General features: G+C 43.1%; 1 protein-coding gene across 1 annotated transcript in view; it reads left to right on the top strand.

Annotated features, from left to right (window-relative positions):
* TRABD2A (TraB domain containing 2A) overlaps positions 1-20344 on the top strand; it is a 271296-nt gene extending 250952 nt beyond the window's left edge. Inside the window, exon 7 of the mRNA XM_073551339.1 lies at positions 18316-20344. Within this exon, the coding sequence (XP_073407440.1) occupies positions 18316-18484 (169 nt within the window). The 3' untranslated portion in view covers positions 18485-20344. The remainder of the gene's footprint in view (positions 1-18315) is intronic.
* The last annotated feature ends 411 nt before the right edge of the window (positions 20345-20755 follow it).

Here is a 20755-nt window from a genome sequence, read left to right on the forward strand (position 1 = left end):
AATTTAAAAGGGGCTCAAATTAGACAGACTTCAGCGGCTAATAGACGACGATCCCAGGGGCCGCACCTGGGAGTTGGTGACAAGGTTTGGCTCTCTACAAGAAACATCAAACTTAAGGTACCGTCGGCCAAACTGGGTCCCAGGTTCATCGGCCCATATGAAATATTAGAGGTAATTAACCCGGTAGCGTTTCGGTTAAAGCTCCCGCAGTCGTTTAAAATTCCTAACGTTTTTCATAAGTCCCTCCTCAAGGTATACCGTTCCCCAATTCATCCCGTCCAGTCCCCTCCTCCTCCAATTTTGGTCAAGGGCGCCTTGGAGTACGAGGTCCAAGGCATATTTGATTCCCGTCTAGTGAGAAACTCGGTACAATATTTGGAGCATTGGAAGGGCTATGGCCCAGAGGAGAGGTCCTGGGTCCCCGCTAGTGACATTCGTGCTAAGCGGTTGATTAGAAGGTTTCACCTCCTCCACCCTGACAAACCAGGTTTTGAGGGTCCAGGGGCCCCTCTTAGAGGGGGGGTTACTGTCACGTCACCGCCAGACTCAGGGCCTGCTGTCCCGGCCTCGGCCAGTAGGAGGCGCCGGACTATCACATCGCCGTCAGACTCAGGGCCTGCTGTCCCGGCCTCGACCACTAGGAGGCGCCGGACTGTCCTATCACCGTCTGACCCGTGGCCTGCAGTCCCGGCCTTGGTCTCTGGGAGGCGCTGTGCTTCAACCCCGAGTGGTGGCGGCGATAGTCATGAGGCTCCTGCGTAGGCATCCGCTGGACGCAGGCTTCGCTCCTCGGTCAGTCATGAAGGGGCTGGTGCATCACCATCCAGCCTGGTCCTGGGGGCGGTCCGGATGACATCATCAGCCCACGGGCCTGTGAGGGATGACCTGATCCCTCAAATACCTTGGGACTGCTCTTGCAGGCCGCCGGATATATTCTTGGTTCCCCTGCGTGTATTACTGTTGACTGACTCTGACTTTTGCCTGGACTTCTGACCCTTCTTCTGCCTAACGATTCTGTACCTCTGTGACTCTCCTGGTTTATGACACTGACTTCGGCCTGGATTCTGACTCTGCTTCTGCCTAACGATTCTGTACCTCTGCGACTCTCCTGGTTTATGACACTGACTTCGGCCTGGATTCTGACTCTGCTTCTGCCTAACGATTCTGTACCTCTGCGACTCCCCTGGTTTATGACTCTGGCTTCGACCTGGTATCTGTCTTTGCTGCTGTCTACCGTTTTTATACCTTTTCTGCCTGACTGGTTTAGTCTCGGATATCATTGCCTTTGTGTCCTGTGTTGGAACACCTGTCTGGCGACCGTCCTGCTCTGGTCATTGCTCCTATTCAGACAGCACCTCCTGGGCTCTGCTATAAATCCAGATCCCTGTATAGGGGTAAAGGGTATCGGTGTTTCTCGGGGTGTTGTCTGGCTGCAGCCCAGACCGCAGGCAGACGCCACAATACCAAGAGGAATGAGGGTCCTGCTCGCAAGCTTACAGTCTATGAGGAAAGAGGTAGACACGAAAGGTGGGTGGTAACAATTGCCCTGATTGTTTGGACCAGCCATAATGTTAAGTGTGTAACAGTACAGACACAGAGGGCTAAAGGATGCATAAAGCATGTGGGAACATGATGCGGGGAACCTGGTTATGGTAAAACTGTTGACTGTGCCACCCAGGGATAGATTAGGTTAATGTGTTGAGGTGGTAGGCCAGTCTGAATAAATGCGTTTTCAGGGCACACTTGAAATTGTGGGGATTGGGGACTAATCGTATTGACCTGGGAAGTGCATTCCAAAGAATTGGCGCAGCACGTGTAAAGTCTTGGAGACAGGAGCGGGTAGCAGGTCATCAGCAGAACGGAGGGCGCGGGTAGGGTGGTATACTGAAACAAGGGAGGAGATGTAGGGTGGTGCTGAGCCATGGAGGGCTTTGTGAGTGAGGGTTATAAGTTTATACTGAATTCTGGAGTGGATGGGTAGCCAGTGTAATGACTGGCACAAGGTAGAGGCATCGGTGTAACGATTGGTGAGGAATATGATCCTGGCTGCAGCATTCAAGACAGATTGGAGAGGGGAGAGTTTGGTAAGAGGGAGACTGATTAGAAGAGAGTTACAATAATCGAGACGAGAATGAATAAGAGAAACAGTAAGCGTTTTTGCGGAGTCAAAAGTAAGAAAAGGTCGAATTCTAGAAATGTTTTTGAGGTGCAGATGACAAGAGCGAGCCAGTGATCGAATGTGGGGGGCAAACGAAAGCTCGGCATCAAGTATGACCCCAAGACAGCGGGCATGTTGCTGGGGAGTAATAGTGGAACCACACACAGAAATGGCAATGTCGGTTATAGGTACATTAGTAGAGTGAGGAAACACAAGGAGTTCAGTTTTTGACAGGTTCAGTTTCAGATATAGTGAGGACATGATGTTAGACACAGCGTTTAGACAGTCGCCGGTGTTTTATAGAAAGGCTGGCATGATGTCAGGAGAAGAAGCATATAATTGGGTGTCATCAGCATAGAGATGGTACTGGAAACCAAATCTACTGATTGTTTGACAAATAGGAGCAGTGTGCAAGGAGAAGAGGAGGGGGCCTAGAACCGATCCTTGAGGAACCCCAACAGTAAGGGGAAGGTGAGAGGAGGAAGAACCGGCAAAAGATACAGTAAAGGAGCGGTCAGAGAGATAGGAGGAGAACCAGGAGAGAACGGTGTCCTTGAGGCAAATGGAACGGAGCATAGTGAGGAGGAGCTGATGATCCACAGTGTCGAATGCTACAGAGAGAGAGATACAAGAGAATTAGCATGGAGTAATGACCATTTGATTTAGCTGTTAGCAGATCATTAGAGACTTTAGTGAGGGCAGTTTCAGTAGAGTGTAAAGAGCGGAAACCGGATTGGAGAGGGTTGAGAAGAGAGTTATCAAAGAGATAGCGGATAAGACGGGAGTGGACCAGGCGTTCCAGGAGTTTAGAGATGAAGGGAAGATTAGAGACAGGTCTATAGTTAGCGACACAGTTTTGGTCGAGGGATGGTTTTTTTTAGTAGTGGATGTATGATGGCATGCTTAAATGAGGAGGGAAAGATACCAGAAGAGAGAGAGAGAGAGTTTAAATATTTTAGTTAGGTGAGGGGTGACAGCAGGGGAAAGGGACTGGAGGAGATGTGATGGAAATGGGTCACTGGTGCAAGTGGTTGGGCGAGAAGATGCAAGGAGCCTGCTTACTACTTCTTCTGTGACTGGTTCAAAATCAGAGAGTGAGCTAGATGCAGTGGGAGAGTGAGGACAGTGCGTGGTATGAGGTGATTGGGAGATAATTTTCAGTCAGATCTGGTCAATTTTTTCTTTGAAGTAATTGGCCAGATCGTCAGCTCGGAGCTCTGTGGTTGGGGCCTGTACTCTTGGGTTGAGTAGAGAATGAAAAGTGTCAAAGAGATGCTTCGGGTTATTGGACAGTGAGGTGATGAGGGTGTTGAAATAGGTTTGTTTGGAGAGGTGAAGGGCAGTGTTGTATGTTCTAAGCATAAACTTATAATGGATGAAATCTTCTTGTAGATTGGATTTTCTCCACAGACGTTCGGCGCACCTGGAGCACCGCTGCAGGAAACGTGTTTGCAGTGTGTGCCAGGGTTGTCGCCATCTGTGTTGTGGTGTTCTATTTATAGGGGGTGCAAATTCATCCAGGGCACTTTGAAGTGTTTCATTGTAATGCTTCAATGCAGGATTAGGATATGAGAGGGAGGAGATGGGGTCAATGAAGACTGCAAGTTCTTCATAAGTTTCTGGGTGTTAATGGCCTGTATGTTTCTATGAGTATGGACAGTGGGGGTGACCTGAGCAGCCTGGCAGTTCTTGAAAGAGAAAGAAAGAAGATTGTGGTCAGAGAGCGGGAGAGGGGAGTTTGCAAAATCATCCACTGCACAAAGCCGAGACAAGACCAAGTCGAGGGAGTTTCCGTCTTCATGCGTTGGAGAATTAGTAAGCTGCGAAAGGCCAAACGAGGAAGGTAGAGATAAAAGGTGAGTAGCAGATGGGGAGAGGGGAAGAGAAGAGCAATGGGGATGTTGACATCTCCCATGATGAGGGTAGGGATGTCACAGGAGAGAAAATGTGGAAGCCAAGTGGCAAAATGATCCAGGAACTGTTGACAAGGGCCGGGAGGACGATACACCACCGCCACTCACATGGAGAAGGGGGTGTAGAGTCTGACGGCATGGACCTTAAAAGAAGGGAAGACTAGTGAGGGTAGTTGAGGGATAACCTGAAAGGTACATTTTGGTGATAGGAGCAGACCAACACCTCCACCTGCTCTATTGTCTGATCTTGGGGTATGAGAGAAGTGTAGTCCCCCGCTAAATGATCGCTAGTGAGCTTTCACACAGAAAGACCTCACAGCGATTCTGCAGCGACGCAGCGCACGATACTCACCTTTCACACACAGCGATCCTGACGTCCTCCCGCCCGCCTCCACGCGTCGCTCGTCGTCACAGCAGGAAGTCTCAGCAGGAAGCGCCCGACGAGCAATGGAGCCGGACATTCTCGCACGATCAGCGATGGACAGCGGGGGAGCCGGTCGTTGGTAAGTATCACACATAGCGATATCGCTAGCAATATCGCTATAACGTCACAAAACCGGTGACGTTATAGCGATATTGCTAGCGATATCGCTTAGTGTAAAACCCCCTTAAGAGTCAGAAGGTTAAGAGAATTAGAAAGGAAAAAGTCATGAATGAAGGAGAGTTTGTTACACACTGAGCGAGAATTCCAAAGTGCACAATTAAGAGAGACAGATGACATGCAGGGAATATTAATAAGATTAGAGGGGTTTCTGAGTGTAGCAGTTGGGGGGTTTGACTTTCTATAACATGGGGGACCAGGGTTGGGAACAATGTCTCCTGCGACTAGAAGAAGGAGGATAGAAAGAGTGAGCAGATGGTTAAGTGATTTGTGAGAGCGTCTCTTATGTTGAATGGTGGGAGTGACTGGATCTGTGCAATTTAACAATGTGAAAAGAGCGTGAGTGCTATACATAGGAGAGGAAAGGAGCGAGGGGCCAATATGGATGGAGTGTAGAGAGTTAATGCTAGGGTGGTGGATGTGTGTGAATGCAGCGGCCAGGATATAAATTATACAAATGCATATGGTATATATTTATTGTACTCCAAATGTACAGGCACTAGATGTATATAAATGTCTTACCTGTCTCCTGCCCTGTCTAACTGCCATGTTATAACTGCCTCGTACTTTGATACATGTGCATGAATGCCCCCTGCATAAATGCTCCCCCAAACTATGTCTAAATATATAGGAGGCTAAGGCTTAGATTTTTTTTTTTTTGTGCTCTCTCTCTCTTCTCGTTAGTCAATCAAACTAAACTGAGACAGCAGGACCCAATAAAATGTTGTGGTCAGATAAACAGATGCCCAGCACTACATGGATCATAAAGCACTTTGAAAAGTTTTTTGATCTCACAACATAAGGGGACAAGCAGAGTAAGATGAAATAACTATACACCAGATATGCTTGCATAGTTGAAAACACATATATAGCATTCAGGATTAACTGCTTGCTGACATTGAATGGAGTGGAGAAACACAGGAGTTGATTCAGAGCAGAGATTGAAAGAGCTGGTTACCAGATATAAGCTTGCATAGTTGAAAACACATATAGCATTCAGCATTCTCATAGTTGTGATCTATCTATGATGTCAATTACAGGCCTCTCATCTTTTTAAGTAGGAGAACTTGCACAATTGGTGGCTGACTAAATACTTTTTCCCCCACTGTACATACAATACGCATACATACAATACGCATACATGCACACACATACAGTACACACACATGCGCACACACAATTCACATTGATACACACACTTGCACATGGTACACAGATATGCACATACAATAAGCAGACATTCACGCACACAATATGCAGACATGCGCACACACGCAGACAAGATCACACATGTTTGCACATGGTATGCAGACATGCACACATACAGTACGCAGACATGCGCACACACATGTTTGCACACCTTACGCAGATATGCATACGTATAATATGCAGACATGCACAAACATATACAGTTGTGGCCAAAAAGTATTGACACCCCTGCAATTCTGTCAGATAATACACAGTTTCTTCCTGAAAATGATTGCAAACACAAATTCTTTGGTATTATCATCTTCATTTAATTTGTCTTAAATGAAAAAAACACAAAAGAGAATGAAGCAAAAAGCAAAACATTGATCATTTCACACAAAACTCCAAAAATGGGTTAGACAAAAGTATTGGCACCCTCAGCCTAATACTTGGTTGCACAACCTTTTGCCAAAATAACTGCAACCAATCGCTTCCGGTAACCATCAATGAGTTTCTTACAATGCTCTGCTGGAATTTTAGACCATTCTTCTTTGGCAAACTGCTCCAGGTCCCTGATATTTGAAGGGTGCCTTCTCCAAACTGCCATTTTTAGATCTCTCCACAGGTGTTCTATGGGATTCAGGTCTGGACTCATTGCTGGCCACCTTAGAAGTCTCCAGTGCTTTCTCTCAAACCATTTTCTAGTGCTTTTTGAAGTGTGTTTTGGGTCATTGTCCTGCTGGAAGACCCATGACCTCTGAGGGAGACCCAGCTTTTTCACACTGGGCCCTACATTATGCTGCAAAATTTGTTGGTAGTCTTCAGACTTCATAATTCCATGCACACGGTCAAACAGTCCAGTGCCAGAGGCAGCAAAGCAACCCCAAAACATCAGGGAACCTCCGCCATGTTTGACTGTAGGGACCATGTTTTTTTTCTTTGAATGCCTCTTTTTTTTCTCCTATAAACTCTATGTTGATGCCTTTGCCCAAAAAGCTCTACTTTTGTCTCATATGACCAGAGAACATTCTTCCAAAACGTTTTAGGCTTTTTCAGGTAAGTTTTGACAAACTCCAGCCTGGCTTTTTTATGTCTCGGGGTAAGAAGTGGGGTCTTCCTGGGTCTCCTACCATACAGTCCCTTTTCATTCAGACGCCGACGGATAGTACGGGTTGACACTGTTGTACGCTCGGACTGCAGGGCATAATAACATAGTAACATAGTTATTAAGGTTGAAGGGAGACTTTAAGTCCATCTAGTTCAACCCATATCCTATCCTAACTTGCCCTAACATGTTGATCCAGAGGAAGGCAAAAAAAACCCATGTGGCAACAGTAAGCTTCACATTGGGGAAAAAAATTCCTTCCCGACTCCACATACGGCAATCAGACTAGCTCCCTGGATCAACGCAATATTAAGGAGACTAGTGTATATACCCTGTAATATTATACTTTTCAAGAAAGGCATCCAGTCCCTTCTTAAATTTTAGTAGTGAATCACTCATTACAACATCATATGGCAGAGAGTTCCATAGTCTCACTGCTTTTACAGTAAAGAATCCGCGTCTGTGAGTATGCTTAAACCTTCTTTCCTCCAGACGTAGAGGATGCCCCCTTGTCCCCGTCACAGGTCTAAGAGTAAAAAGATCATTAGAAAAGTCTTTGTATTGTCCCCACATATATTTATACATTGTAATAAGATCACCCCTAAGCCTTTGATTCTCCAAACTAAATAACCCCAAGTGTAATAACCTGTCTTGGTATTGCAGACCCCCTAGTTCCCTAATAACCTTGGTCGCTCTTCTCTGCACCCGCTCCAGTTCAGCTATGTCTTTCTTATACACCGGAGACCAGAACTGTACACAGTATTCTAAGTGTGGTCGCACTAGTGACTTATATAGAGGTAAAATTATGTTCTCCTCATGAGCATCTATGCCTCTTTTAATGCATCCCATTATTTTATTTGCCTTTGCAGCAGCTGCTTGACTCTGGCCACTAAATGTGAGTTTGTCGTCCACCCATACACCCAGGTCTTTTTCAGTGACTGTTTTGCCCAGTGTTTTACAATTAAGCACATAATTATACAACTTGTTCGTTCTACCCAAGTGCATGACCTTACATTTATCCCCATTAAAGCTCATTTGCCATTTTTCAGCCAAGCTTCTAGTTTACATAAATCCTCCTGTAATATAAAATTGTCCTCCTCTGTATTAATTACCCTGCAGAGTTTAGTGTCATCTGCAAATATTGAAATTCTACTCTCTATGCCCCCTACAAGGTCATTAATAAATATGTTAAAAAGAAGCGGGCCCAAGACTGACCCCTGTGGTACCCCACTGCTAACCGTGACCCAGTCCGAGTGTGCTCCATTAATAACCACCCTTTGTTTCCTATCCCTGAGCCAGCTCTTAACCCACCTACACATATTTTCCCCTATCCCCATTGTTCTCATTTTATGTATCAACCTTTTGTGTGGCACCGTATCAAAAGCTTTTGAAAAGTCCATGTATACCACGTCCACTGCATTCCCTTGGTCCAGTCCGGAACTTACCTCTTCATAAAAGCTTATCAGATTAGTCTGACAGGAACGGTCTCTTGTAAACCCATGTTGATATTGGGTCATAAGGTTATTCTTCTCCAGATACTCCAGTATAGTATCTCTTAGAAAACCCTCCAGGATTTTACCCACAGTTGAGGTTAAACTTACTGGCCTATAATTTCCAAGTTCAGTTTTTGTCCCCTTTTTGAATATTGGCACCACATTTGCTATACGCCAGTCCTGTGGTACAGACCCTGTTATTATGGAATCTTTAAAGATTAAAAATAGTGGTCTATCTATGACTGTGCTTAATTCCTGCAGTACTCGGGGGTGTATCCCATCCGGGCCTGGGGATTTGTCAATTTTAGTGATTTGTAGACGCCGCCGTACTTCCTGCTGGGTTAAGCAGGTGACATTTAATGGAGAATTTTTATCCCTGATCATGTTATCCGTCATGGGATTTTCTTGTGTAAATACTGTTGAAAAAAAGTCATTTAGCATATTGGCTTTTTCCTCATCCTCATCCATTTCACCCAGACTATTTTTAAGGGGACCAACACTATCATTTTTTAGCTTCTTACCATTTATGTAGTTAAAGAATATTTTGGGATTATTTTTACTTTCTCTGGCAATGAGTCTCTCTGTCTCAATCTTTGCTGTCTTGATTTGCTTTTTACAGAATTTATTTAATCTTCTGTATTTATTTAATGCCTCATCACTACCTACTTGCTTTAATTCTCTAAATGCTTTATTTTTATCTCTTATTGCGCCCCTTACAGCTCTATTTAGCCATAGTGGTTTCCTCCTATTTCTCGCATGTTTATTCCCATACGGTATATATTGTGCACAGGTCCTATTCAGGATGCTAATAAACGTCTCCCATTTTCTTTGTGTATTTTTATGTCTCAGGATATCGTCCCAGTTAATTGCACCAAGATCATCTCTCATCCGTTGGAAATTTGCCTTCCTGAAGTTTTGTGTCCTTGTAACCCCTCTACTACACATCTTATTAAAGGATACATGAAAACTTATTAATTTGTGATCACTATTACCCAAGTGACCCTCAACCCTTACATTTGATATGCGGTCTGGCCTGTTGGTTAATATTAGGTCTAGCAGTGCCCCCCCTCTTGTTGGGTCCTGAACCAGTTGTGAAAGGTAATTGTCTCTCATCGTTGTCAGAAACCTATTACCCTTGCTGGAACTGCAGGTTTCGGTTCCCCAATGTATTTCAGGGTAGTTGAAGTCCCCCATAATAATGACTTCTCCTTGAGTCGCTGCTTCATCTATTTGCTTTATGAGGATATTCTCTGTAGCTTCCATTATTTTTGGAGATTTATAACAAACCCCTATCAGTAATTTATTATTTTTCCCCCCTCCCCTTATCTCTACCCACAGGGACTCTACATTTTCCTTAGATTCATATATATTATCACGAAGGATGGGTTTTAAGGATGATTTTGCATATAAACACACGCCTCCCCCTCGCTTATTTGTACGGTCATTTCTGAACAGACTATAGCCCTGTAAATTAACAGCCCAGTCATGGCTCTCATCCAGCCATGTCTCAGATATCCCCACCATGTCCTAATTATGTTCCAACAACATTAACTCCAATTCCTCCATTTTGTTGGTGAGACTTCTGGCATTAGTATACATGCACTTTATGTATCTCTCTGTACCTCTATTCTTTCTTAAATTATTAACTGTTCTAACCCCACCCCCCATGCCACCTCCACCCCCAATGTCATTATTTGTGCCCAGGTCTCTATCTGCACTGTCTTCCCCTCCTATAAAAGGAATACCCTCCAGCTTGAACTTGTTTGGATGTTAGTCGAGGTTCTTTATCCAACATCCGCACAATCTTGCGTTGAAATCTCTTGTCAATTTTTCTTTTCCGTCCACATCTAGGGAGGTTAGCCACAGTGCCATGGGCTTTAAACTTCTTGATGACACTGCGCACGGTAGACACAGGAACATTCTGGTCTTTGGAGATGGACTTGTAGCCTTGAGATTGCTCATGCTTCCTCACAATTTGGTTTCTCAAGTCCTCAGACAGTTCTTTGGTCTTCTTTTTTTTCTCCATGCTCAATGTGGTACACACAAGGACACAGGACAGAGGTTGAGTCAACTTTAATCCATGTCAACTGGCTGCAAGTGTGATTTAGTTATTGCCAACACCTGTTAGATGCCACAGGTAAGTTACAGGTGCTGTTAATTACACAAATTAGAGAAGCATCACATGATTTTTCAAACGGTGCCAATACTTTTGTCCACCCTCTTTTTTTATGTTTGGTGATGAATTATAACCAATTTGGCTTTAGGACAATTCTTTTTGTGTTTTTTCATTTAAGACAAATTAAATGAAGATAATAATACCAAAGAATTTGTGTTTGCAATTATTTTCAGGAAGAAACTGAGTATTATCTGACAGAATTGCAGGGGTGTCAATACTTTTGGCTACAATTGTATACACATACTTGCACATGGTACGCAGATATGTAGACATACACGCACACAGTATGCAGACATGGAGACATACACACACGTCACGTTTTCACATGGTACGCAGACATGCACACATACAGTGAGCAGATATGTGCACACACACATGCTTGCACACAGTACACAATTATGTATACATACACAAACATATACACATATACATACAGGCATATGTACATATACATATTTGAAGACAAATTCACAAAAATGCATATTAACAGACATAAATATACACAGTCATAAACACTGACACACATAGATATACGCATCATACATGAGCACATACACAGACATAGAGACACATTAGAAATATTTTTAACATGGGGAAGCCCGCAACAAGCCTCGCTCAACTCTGCCCGACTTGTCTCTTGTCCAGCTTCTCTAACATATGGCTGTGTGGCTGTGTCTGCTAGTAGTGATGAAGCGGAGCCAGTCTTTAATTTTGCTTGCTTGTCGGCCCTGCCACGTCACTACTAGCAGACGCAGCCGCACAGTGCACTGTGTGTGCCGATGCCTGGTCAAAGTGACAGCCATCAAGCAGCACAGAAGAAACAGGCAGGCACAGAGGTGAGTGGGCTCCCCCATTTGCCCAGGTGTCAACGCCGACAGTGACTGATACACACACATGCATACTGAATGTATATATACTGTATATAAATAAACACACTGTTAAAGAAATGGTTAATCTTAGTTCTCTAAGATTCAGAAAATTACTGAAAAACAACTTATAACCCATGACACTATTTTAATTGTTATCATCTGTCTACGTGGTTAGATAATTCTGCCAGTGGTCAGTTCCAAATTCCCCTCTCATTCCCAGACACACACTACCCTTATATAATGCAAGTATTAGGCAGGCAATCTCTTTACTCCACAGTTATGTAACTAACTCCCTCTTCCCAGGTGAGCCTGTTATGATTGAGTCACCGTAGGAGGCAAAAACAGAAATGCTAGCTAAGTCCAGAAAACCAGAGAGGTTGGCAGCTATCGGAATGCAGACCCCTGAACCTATCAACACAACTAGCAGTAGCCGTGGGGGCTCCTACGATGCCCTAGACCCCTCGATCACAGCCAGAGAATTAAATAGGCCTAAAGAAAGAAAGGGGAAATCTAAACTGCCCCAGAGCAGACCCCAAAGCAATAGGCAGCCCCCAACATATAATGACGGTGAAGCAAGACGAAAATACTAACACAGACAGAAAGATAGACTGAGCAAAGACGGGGCCCAAACTACCTAGATAGGAAAGGACAGGAAGGCTGCTGTCTGCAATCCGTGAAAAACCCTATAAAAATAAGAGCAAACAGACTGACAGTGAAAAAGGCCCTGAAGATGCTAGGCTTCAAAAAAGCTATGTCAGTACTCAGGAATATTCTGAAGACAGAGCAACCGGCAAAAGGAGATTCAGCTCATTCCAGCAGGGAATGGCAGAATCCAGAAAAGCAAGGAAAACAAACACAAAACATAAATGCATACAGGCAAAGCAGAAACTTAGCTTTAGGGAAGCAGGAATCAGACTGGTGTCCTAGAAGTCCACAGAGAAATCACCCGCAGGGCAGAAGGGCGTCGGCAGCCTTATATCCAGTCAGTGACTCCACTCAGCCAGTCATCCTCATTACTCAGGTGCCTGATAATCAGGCTCATTACCTTCCTTTACCAGAATAGGGAGTTCACCAGACCTCAGTGACGAAGGGGAAAATGAACTCACAACATGAGCCCTGGAGGAAGAGGTTGGGCCAAATAGATAAAATAGCAGGTTACAAGGAGCTGCAAAAGCTACTGTGAAGCAGGGGAGACACTGCACAGAAAGCCATGACTGATAAATTTCCTGCAGATAAGTTTCCTGCTCCTGCCAGGCATACTGTTCAATACTGTCATCCTCCATTGACCTCTGCTCTTACCTGAGGCACATGAGTTTGCCCAAGTTATAAGAGGACAGTGAAGGAAGTAGGAGAGTCATTGTAAATCATGCATCATATCCACACATTGTGTGCTGTGCTGCCCAGGCCCCTAATTTTACAGATGAACACTTGTAGGGAAGGTGACTAGACAGACAGACGTGACTGGTGAGAAAGGGGATAAACAGAACAGGGTAGGGTTCCAGGCAGGCTAGTCCCGGGAGGAGCTCGGTAGAAGACGGTGAACAGAGAAAAGCTCGACCAGGGGACTGACGGCAAAGAGACAGTCAGGGGGGTGACCCTGACCCGACGGACCACAGGACAGACGAGGCCCCGAGGGTACCGATTGGACGACAACCTTGGGCAGGTGAAGCGCTGGCGGTAGATTGGTCTAGGACAGCCCCAGCGAAAGATCCGTGAGGGACGTTACTTCGACTGGATGGAAGGTGCAGGTACCCGGGCCTGAAGACGGAGAATTGTAAAGGAACTGCGGTGCGTGGTTGTGGTCGTCAGGAGGGCGACGAATAAAATCCGGAACTGTTACAACTGAACTCTGCCTCCGTCTTGTCCTTGCTTCGCCTGGTGTCTGTGTCGTCCGGACGTGGTAAGCAGTGGACATCCCCAACCCTGGCCCCTACCACACACTCACTGGAGCGTGCCATGCAGGAGGACAGACAGCAGCCAGTGAACGCTCTCACCAGTCTGATGGAGAAAGTGTTCATTGGCCAGTGTTTCTTTTCTTGCATGACAAGCCACCTTTTGAAAGTTGGCACCTGGCAATGCACCACAGTAAAAGAGTAAATTCAATGTAGTTTATGCAGTGCAGGAAGGATGTGATGGCTGGGGCACAGGCAGAGAGAGGGGTGAGCAGAGTCAGTGATTGACATTGCTTACCTCTGTGCCTGCTCCTCGGCTGTCACTGTGCTGTATGTCTGCTGCCAGAGGAAGGTATCGGGGCGGCAGCAGACATTCAGCAATTTTTTTTCAAAGTGTGCCCCCTCAGGTAAGCAGGAGGTAGCACCCTAGGCAGCTGTCTACCCCTTGTCCCGGCCCTAGGTGTAATTGACTCATTTAATGAAAGGGGGTGTTCTAATTAATAACAATAGCGGTAGTGTATCCACTCCTCTTAAATTATTTTAGCAGCCAATGGATAGGAATAATTATAAAATATAACTTTTATTCAATTAGTATAAAATCTTAAAGTGCAAGGTACTCGGGTTATACAAACAAACAAACAAATAGAGAAAAAGAAGAGAAGCTGGTGGCTTCAATACTGCCCATCACTTCTAATGCATCCCAGATATATAGTTATTCATTGGGTGCCGTAAATCAATCCTGTTCGGCCAAACCACTCCAAAGACATAGGATACACCAATCTCAAAATTATCTCTATGCTTTACATTCAATATTGTAATTAGCCATCACAGTTTATATGGTTATCTCTTATTGAGAGTGCATGCCCAACCGTCTTATAATATCAACAATACATTTCTAGACTTAGCACACCGATGCTACCCTCCTCATAAAGAGTACCATTTGATTTTTTTGGGCAGAGAATATCCAAACTACTGCCACATAGTATCAGCCAATTTTCACCACACAGCTTCGACTACCGCATTTGCTGCAGGATCTAATTATAATACAGTACACAAAATGTTATTAACATATTATTTAGTATAAGTGTGTCATCATTGAGATATACAATTCCGCATACCAAATGTGCTCCCTAATTCAGGGTCTAAGTCCAACACGTATGCATATATCAGTATATTTTTTCTCAAATGCCTCCTATTCACAATGAGAGTACTATTCTGACACTAAAACAATTGACATAAAACGGAACAGTCTCACCAAAATATCAGGGGCACGTTCTGATTTGTTACCATCCCCATGATTGGTGAGCGCGATACCCCTGTCTCCCAACGCGTTTCGTCAAATCTCATCAGGGGAGTCGACTGGGGTCATCTCTGTGGTGTATCACGAGTGGCCGTTATATGTTTAAACCGACATCATGTGTAAGTATACTCATGCATACCTCCTTTTGTATGTTCGCGCCATGGCGTCCCGGGAAGCCGACACTTCCAGTCCCTCGTTTACCTCACATCCTGTGGCTGGGCCGCATACGTCATCAGCGTGTTCGCTCTGTAGAGCGCGTCACACACTGGAGGCGCGCCTAGCAGCCACTGGGCATGCGCTTCATAGCGCCGCCCTCTCTGGAAGGACAATGACGTTCTATATGTTATAATTACGCTCATTACTAAGGACATCAGACGACCACCATGTCTTACCCCAAACATGCGCCTATTCCTGTCATTCATATAGCAGGAATACATATTCCTGCTCATTGCAGGGATCCTGCTGGAGTCCTTCCAATGTTTATTACTGGAGATATCCCGTTTACCTAATGGGACTATCCCACACCTTAAATCATGTGCAGATATTCATACATAGGGGATTTATTCCAATTTTCGGGAGTTTCAGCGAGTACATTTACAGAAATCGACACACCCCCTCAAAAATGCTTAACACTTATTATAGGAAAACAGAGTTATTTTAAACCATATCTTGCTATGAAAATACCGACTCTTTAACTCTTTAACTCTCTAGCTGACAGTTATTTAGCTCAGCTAATTAATAGCAGTACAGAGCTCAGTTAGTGAGGTCATTCATTCTGTCAAGAAACATGTGTCAATTATGGCCATTACTTAAAGAAGGAGGGCAGGAAGTGTTGGACCTGTTAGTTTTAGCCTTTGGACAGTGAGTAAAATAGGTAGTTGTATGGATGAAAAAAAAACTTTGATAAAGAAGTTGATTGGAAAGGGGAAGCCATATAAAGAAGTGCAGAAAATAATTGGGGCTCAGCTAAAAAGATTTCCAATGCTATAAAATGGCAAACAATACCCGAAAGATCAAAGAAGACCTTCAGTTACCTATGAGCCCTGCAACCATCAAAAGACACCTACATGAAGTCTAACAATTTGTAAGAAACCCTTGTAAAGTACCATTGCTGAAAAAAGACATGTTGAAAAGGTTATAGTCTGCCAACGAACACAATGAATGGCCTAAAGAGAATTGGCACAACATTCTATAGACAGATGAGAGGAAGATAGACCCAATAAGATCAAACGGCAGCAAACAGTTCATCAGACAACCCCCATAAACACTGAATTCAGGCCACAGCACAATGCGAAGACTGTAAAACATGAAGGTGCCACCAGAATGATTTGGTAGTTTTTCTCATACTATGGAGTTGGGCCCATTTATCGCATACCAGGCACCATGGACCAGTTTGAATATATTAAAATACTGAAAGAGGTCATTTTGCCTAATGCTGATTGAGAAATGCCCTTGACATGGGTCTTTCAGCAGGACAATGGCCCCAAACACACCAGAAAGTGAGCAATATCATGGTTCCAGACCAACAAGTCTAATGTTCTGAAGTGGCCAGCCCAATTCTCAGACCTCAGTCTGATTGAGAATTTGTAGCGTGATATCAATAAAGTTTTTGATAACCTAAGAATGCAAAAGAACTGTGGAATGTAGTCTAGACAGCTTGGCTGGAATATCTGTTCGCAGGTGTCAGATGTTGGTTGACTCCATGCTGCACAGATGTAAAGCAGTTATCAGAAATAGAGGTCATATAACTAATTATTAGGTTAGTAATTAACAGAAAAGTCTGGAAACAAATTTCAGTTTATACTGTAAATATTCCAGTTTGTAAATGAAAATGCAGGCACTTCTATATTTTTAACAGCGTATTTCTTTTTCTGCATTGTTAGTTTAAAAATTGATATTTTGTTCATGTTTTCATTTGGAAATGAATGTGCAGTGCTGTGGTGTATATGAAAATACATGCTATTGTGACACATTGCTATTATTTGAAGCGACAAGCGAAACGCGCATCGGGGCCCTCTCATTGCCTGGTCTACATGGTAATTATGCCTCTCAGTGAAGGTCAGTTATAACGGATGCCTTTACATAAGGTCATATAGCTAGTCGATAGCACATTTGGCACTTGCCTTATTACATGCATCACTAGGACTATATTTCTAATCCATTGTTGCAATACTGCACTTTATATTGCACTGAGTATCACTGCAATCTAGTCTTGCACTATTGCTCTTTCAATTCTTTTTTGTTATATATTTATGCTGCTATATTGTTAGCATCTGTAACCATTATGGTGATATTTTGCATCTCATGTTATTAGTTTACATGATCCACCTGGTTTCATTTGGTGTTTTGGCACTATTTTTTTCATTTGAAATCCCTATGTAATGTAGCTATTTGGCTTTATTTATATCATATAATATGTGATTTCATTGTCATTAGCATACAAAGGACTATTTTTCATGTAGACCTCTTGGAGTTCATTCTGTCCATTTTTGTCCCTTTATGTAATGTGATTTTTTTTATTTTTGTTTTGTATTCAATAAATGTTTTTCCTTTACTTTATCTTGGCTTCACACTTCCATTTTTTTGGTGTCTATTATAGTTTCAGGTGTGTCATTTATAATTTTTGGTCGTATTTTGGGATTTATTTGGCACATAACTCTATCTTTGTCACATCTATGTCTGACCATACTGCTGTCTAAGGGGTAAGGTTTCTCCTTGTGGAGAGTGACATACCAGCTCTGGCTTGTCAAGGTAAGGAGGCTTATTCACCGTGCAATGCTCCTCTGGGAAATTTTATTTGCAAATTGCCTCTTCAGAAAGAAAGAGGACTTTTACTCTACAGCGCCACCTATTGGTAGTAGCGATCCTACAAGTCACAGTCAACCCAGTTATCCTAAGTCATATTAAAAGACTCGTTAAAGGGTTGACTGTGACTTGTAGGATCGCCACTACCAATAGGTGGCGCTGTAGAGTAAAAGTCCTCTTTCTTTCTGAAGAGGCAATTTGCGTCAGGCTTGTGGCTGTTTAGTTTTAAGATTTCGTTGTCCCTTTCCTTTCAACCAATGTTTTGCTGCAGTGAACTGGTAGTCTAAGTAGCTCTATGCTGGCAGAGGTGTCTTCTGATTTTGTCTCTGATGTGACCTCTTGGTATTGACCCCGTGTGATGACACTTCTGGTTGCCAGCTTGCTTCATCAGTTAGCAGCTGACTCTGTGGCCCCAGCCCGGGGGTCCCTGTGTAAGTACTGATTCTTGTACAGTGGTTAAAGGATGACGGCCAGTGCAACTCCTGGGATCTGGTAAATGGAATAGTTTGCGCTAAGACTTATTGTGCATGCCCTATTATCATATGCCAGCCTGCCATAAAAAAGTGCATATGTGGCAATTTTCTAGAGTCATTGCCTTTAGCTTTTTGATTAGGGACTAGTTACTGGCAAATATAAAGTTATTGCAATTTCAGACAATCATGGCATATTAGAATTACTATAACCCTGAATATACTTTACAGTAGTCTGTCATATTTGTAAAAGTGGAGTGTAGGACTTGTTCTTTAAACTCACTTAGAATCTGTTTTGTTTTTTTAAATGATTAATGAATGATTTTATTTTCTCATCTATTATAGCGTCACTGAACCTCCTCCACAAATCCAAAATGTCACAAAGGAGCCACAGCCCAGAAGATATGGAAATGACAGTTTTGTGCAGACAACTACGAGCGGCTCTTCAGTTCAATCAGCTTTTACTTTACTATTAATATTTATTTGCTATTTACAGCAACTGGTAATACAATGAGGATCTGACAAGATAAAACAGCTATTGGCATGTCTGGGAATTCATGTAAAAGGACAATACTGTGTTTGCCAGGCCTGGAAAAGGGTCTATTGGCATACAAGTGTATAGCGACTGTTGCCCTAGGTGCCTTACCATGTAATGGACCGATAATATAATTTACAGATTAATAATGAACATAATATACTTTCTTATTGGAAAAGTCATATTTTTCTTCTCTTCAGGAAGGATGGTTTCATATTAATCCCATAATGCACTTGGGAAATGTACATTGTACTGTGAAATAGATGTATTTTAGATCTACTGTATAAAGCAAAACTAAAATTATTTTTTATCTAAGAATGTATTTTGTTAGGATTGCACATCTGTCAATTACTCTTCAAAGAATCGCGAAGAGAACAAATAAATAATTTCATGAAAAGACACTATTTGGAAAGATATTAATGCAGCAACTGCTTGGAATAAAAGACTGTCTTAAAGGGAATATACAATCAGAAAATAACATTGTTTAAATCAAGTGTTTTTTGCGTTACATGTAATTTTTAACTTTTCATCAAAGTTTATCCCACTGGCCAATGTGGTTATTCTAGACTCATACCTCCTATCACAGGTTTATTGCGATAGAGAGGAGCCAGAAAAACGCAAAGTCTGATTTCACCTACTCCTGCACTGATTAGAAGCACTTCATCTTCATATTAAACAGTACAACTTTCTTTTAGCAGTGCAGGGGTTAATCTGTTCAGTTGAGAGCTCCTGAAATCTTTCCCGCATTAAGGCTCTCTGCTGCGCACTGTTAGCTACTCCAATTTCCTTTACAAACTGGGTCCTGGCTAGCACTCATTGTCAGAGTTAGCTTATACTGCATGGCTGGAGGTTCTTGGAGGTTATTATTGGAGAAGTCGTTTGGTGGATTTATCTGTTATTGTTGCTAGGTTTTTAGTATGTGATAATTCCCTTTCTTCTCCTACTTTGGTTTAACCCCATCCTCTACTCGTCAATGCTCTGTTTATTTGTGTGTATTTGTATGTTTGGTATTTTTCATTACGCCTGTTCATATTACCTTGTTAGTCTGGTTGGTGTATTACAGTACAATACTACCTTCCTCTTCCCTGGGTGGGGGAAGGGTACAGACAGAGTGGATTCACGAGCTAAGTCAAGGTACGTGGCTCCAGTGTCTTCACCATCAGAAGTAATCCAGGGAACAGGGCGAGCTAGTGCATCCCTAGTGTTAGGGACAGGGACAGTCCCTCTGGCCCTGGGTCACCCGACAACAGAGTCATAACACCTCTGATTTATTTCCGGAATTTCACTTATACTGTATTTTTCGGATTATAAGATGCTCTAGATTATAAGACGCACCCCAAATTTTGAGGAGAAAAATATGAAATTTAAAAAAAAAAAATAATGGTGGTGCTTCTTATAATCCACGCTTCTTATTGCTTACCAGGGGGTGGCGGCTGCGGTGAAGTGGGGTCCCAGGGTCACTGCTGGAGGAGACAGGAGTGGGGTGATGCTGCAGGCCGCAGGCTGGGATAAGGGGGTGCTCCAATGTGTGGCGCACAACTGCGGGTGCCCGGTGCTGCGAGGGTGTCTGGCGGTGCTGCGGGTGCCCGGCGGTGCTACACGGGTGTCCGGCGCTGCAGGGAAAAAGTGAGCAGGGTCAGCTGTGACCCTGAAATGTTATGATTTATTGTAATGCTGGTAAAAACTCTTTCTGAAAGAACAGGAAGTGAAAGTCTAAAAAAGCTCCAGTGGCCAGTGTGAACATTGCAAGATTTCTAATTTTGTTTCTTATTTAATGTAGATTGTGATGTAAAAGAAGACACATTTCCAAAAATAAATAAAAAATATATTTAACACAAACCTGACTTAGAAATAGTTAATTTTCTCATGACACATTCAATGAAAAGAGTGACTCTTTAGGATTTTATCACTTTGTAATAATATAACAATTATGAAACTGTAGCCATTCTGCACTAATTATGTTATATTACATCCTAGCAAAGAACTACATTTGCATTTTAATAACAATAACAACAAAACTTTTTTCTGAAAATATTGTCATTTGATCATACACTGCTCAAAAAAATAAAGGGAACACTTAAACAACAGAATCTAACTCCAAGTAAATCAAACTTGTGTGAAATCAAACTGTCCACTTAGGAAGCAACACTGATTGACAATCAATTTCACATGCTGTTGTGCAAATGGAATAGACAACACATGGAAATTATTGGCAATTATCAAGACACTCTCAATAAAGGAGTGGTTCTG

Source organism: Dendrobates tinctorius, unplaced genomic scaffold (genome assembly GCF_039654945.1).
Source record: "Dendrobates tinctorius isolate UK_male_01 unplaced genomic scaffold, ASM3965494v1 ptg000175l, whole genome shotgun sequence".
Taxonomy (NCBI): Eukaryota; Metazoa; Chordata; class Amphibia; order Anura; family Dendrobatidae; genus Dendrobates; species Dendrobates tinctorius.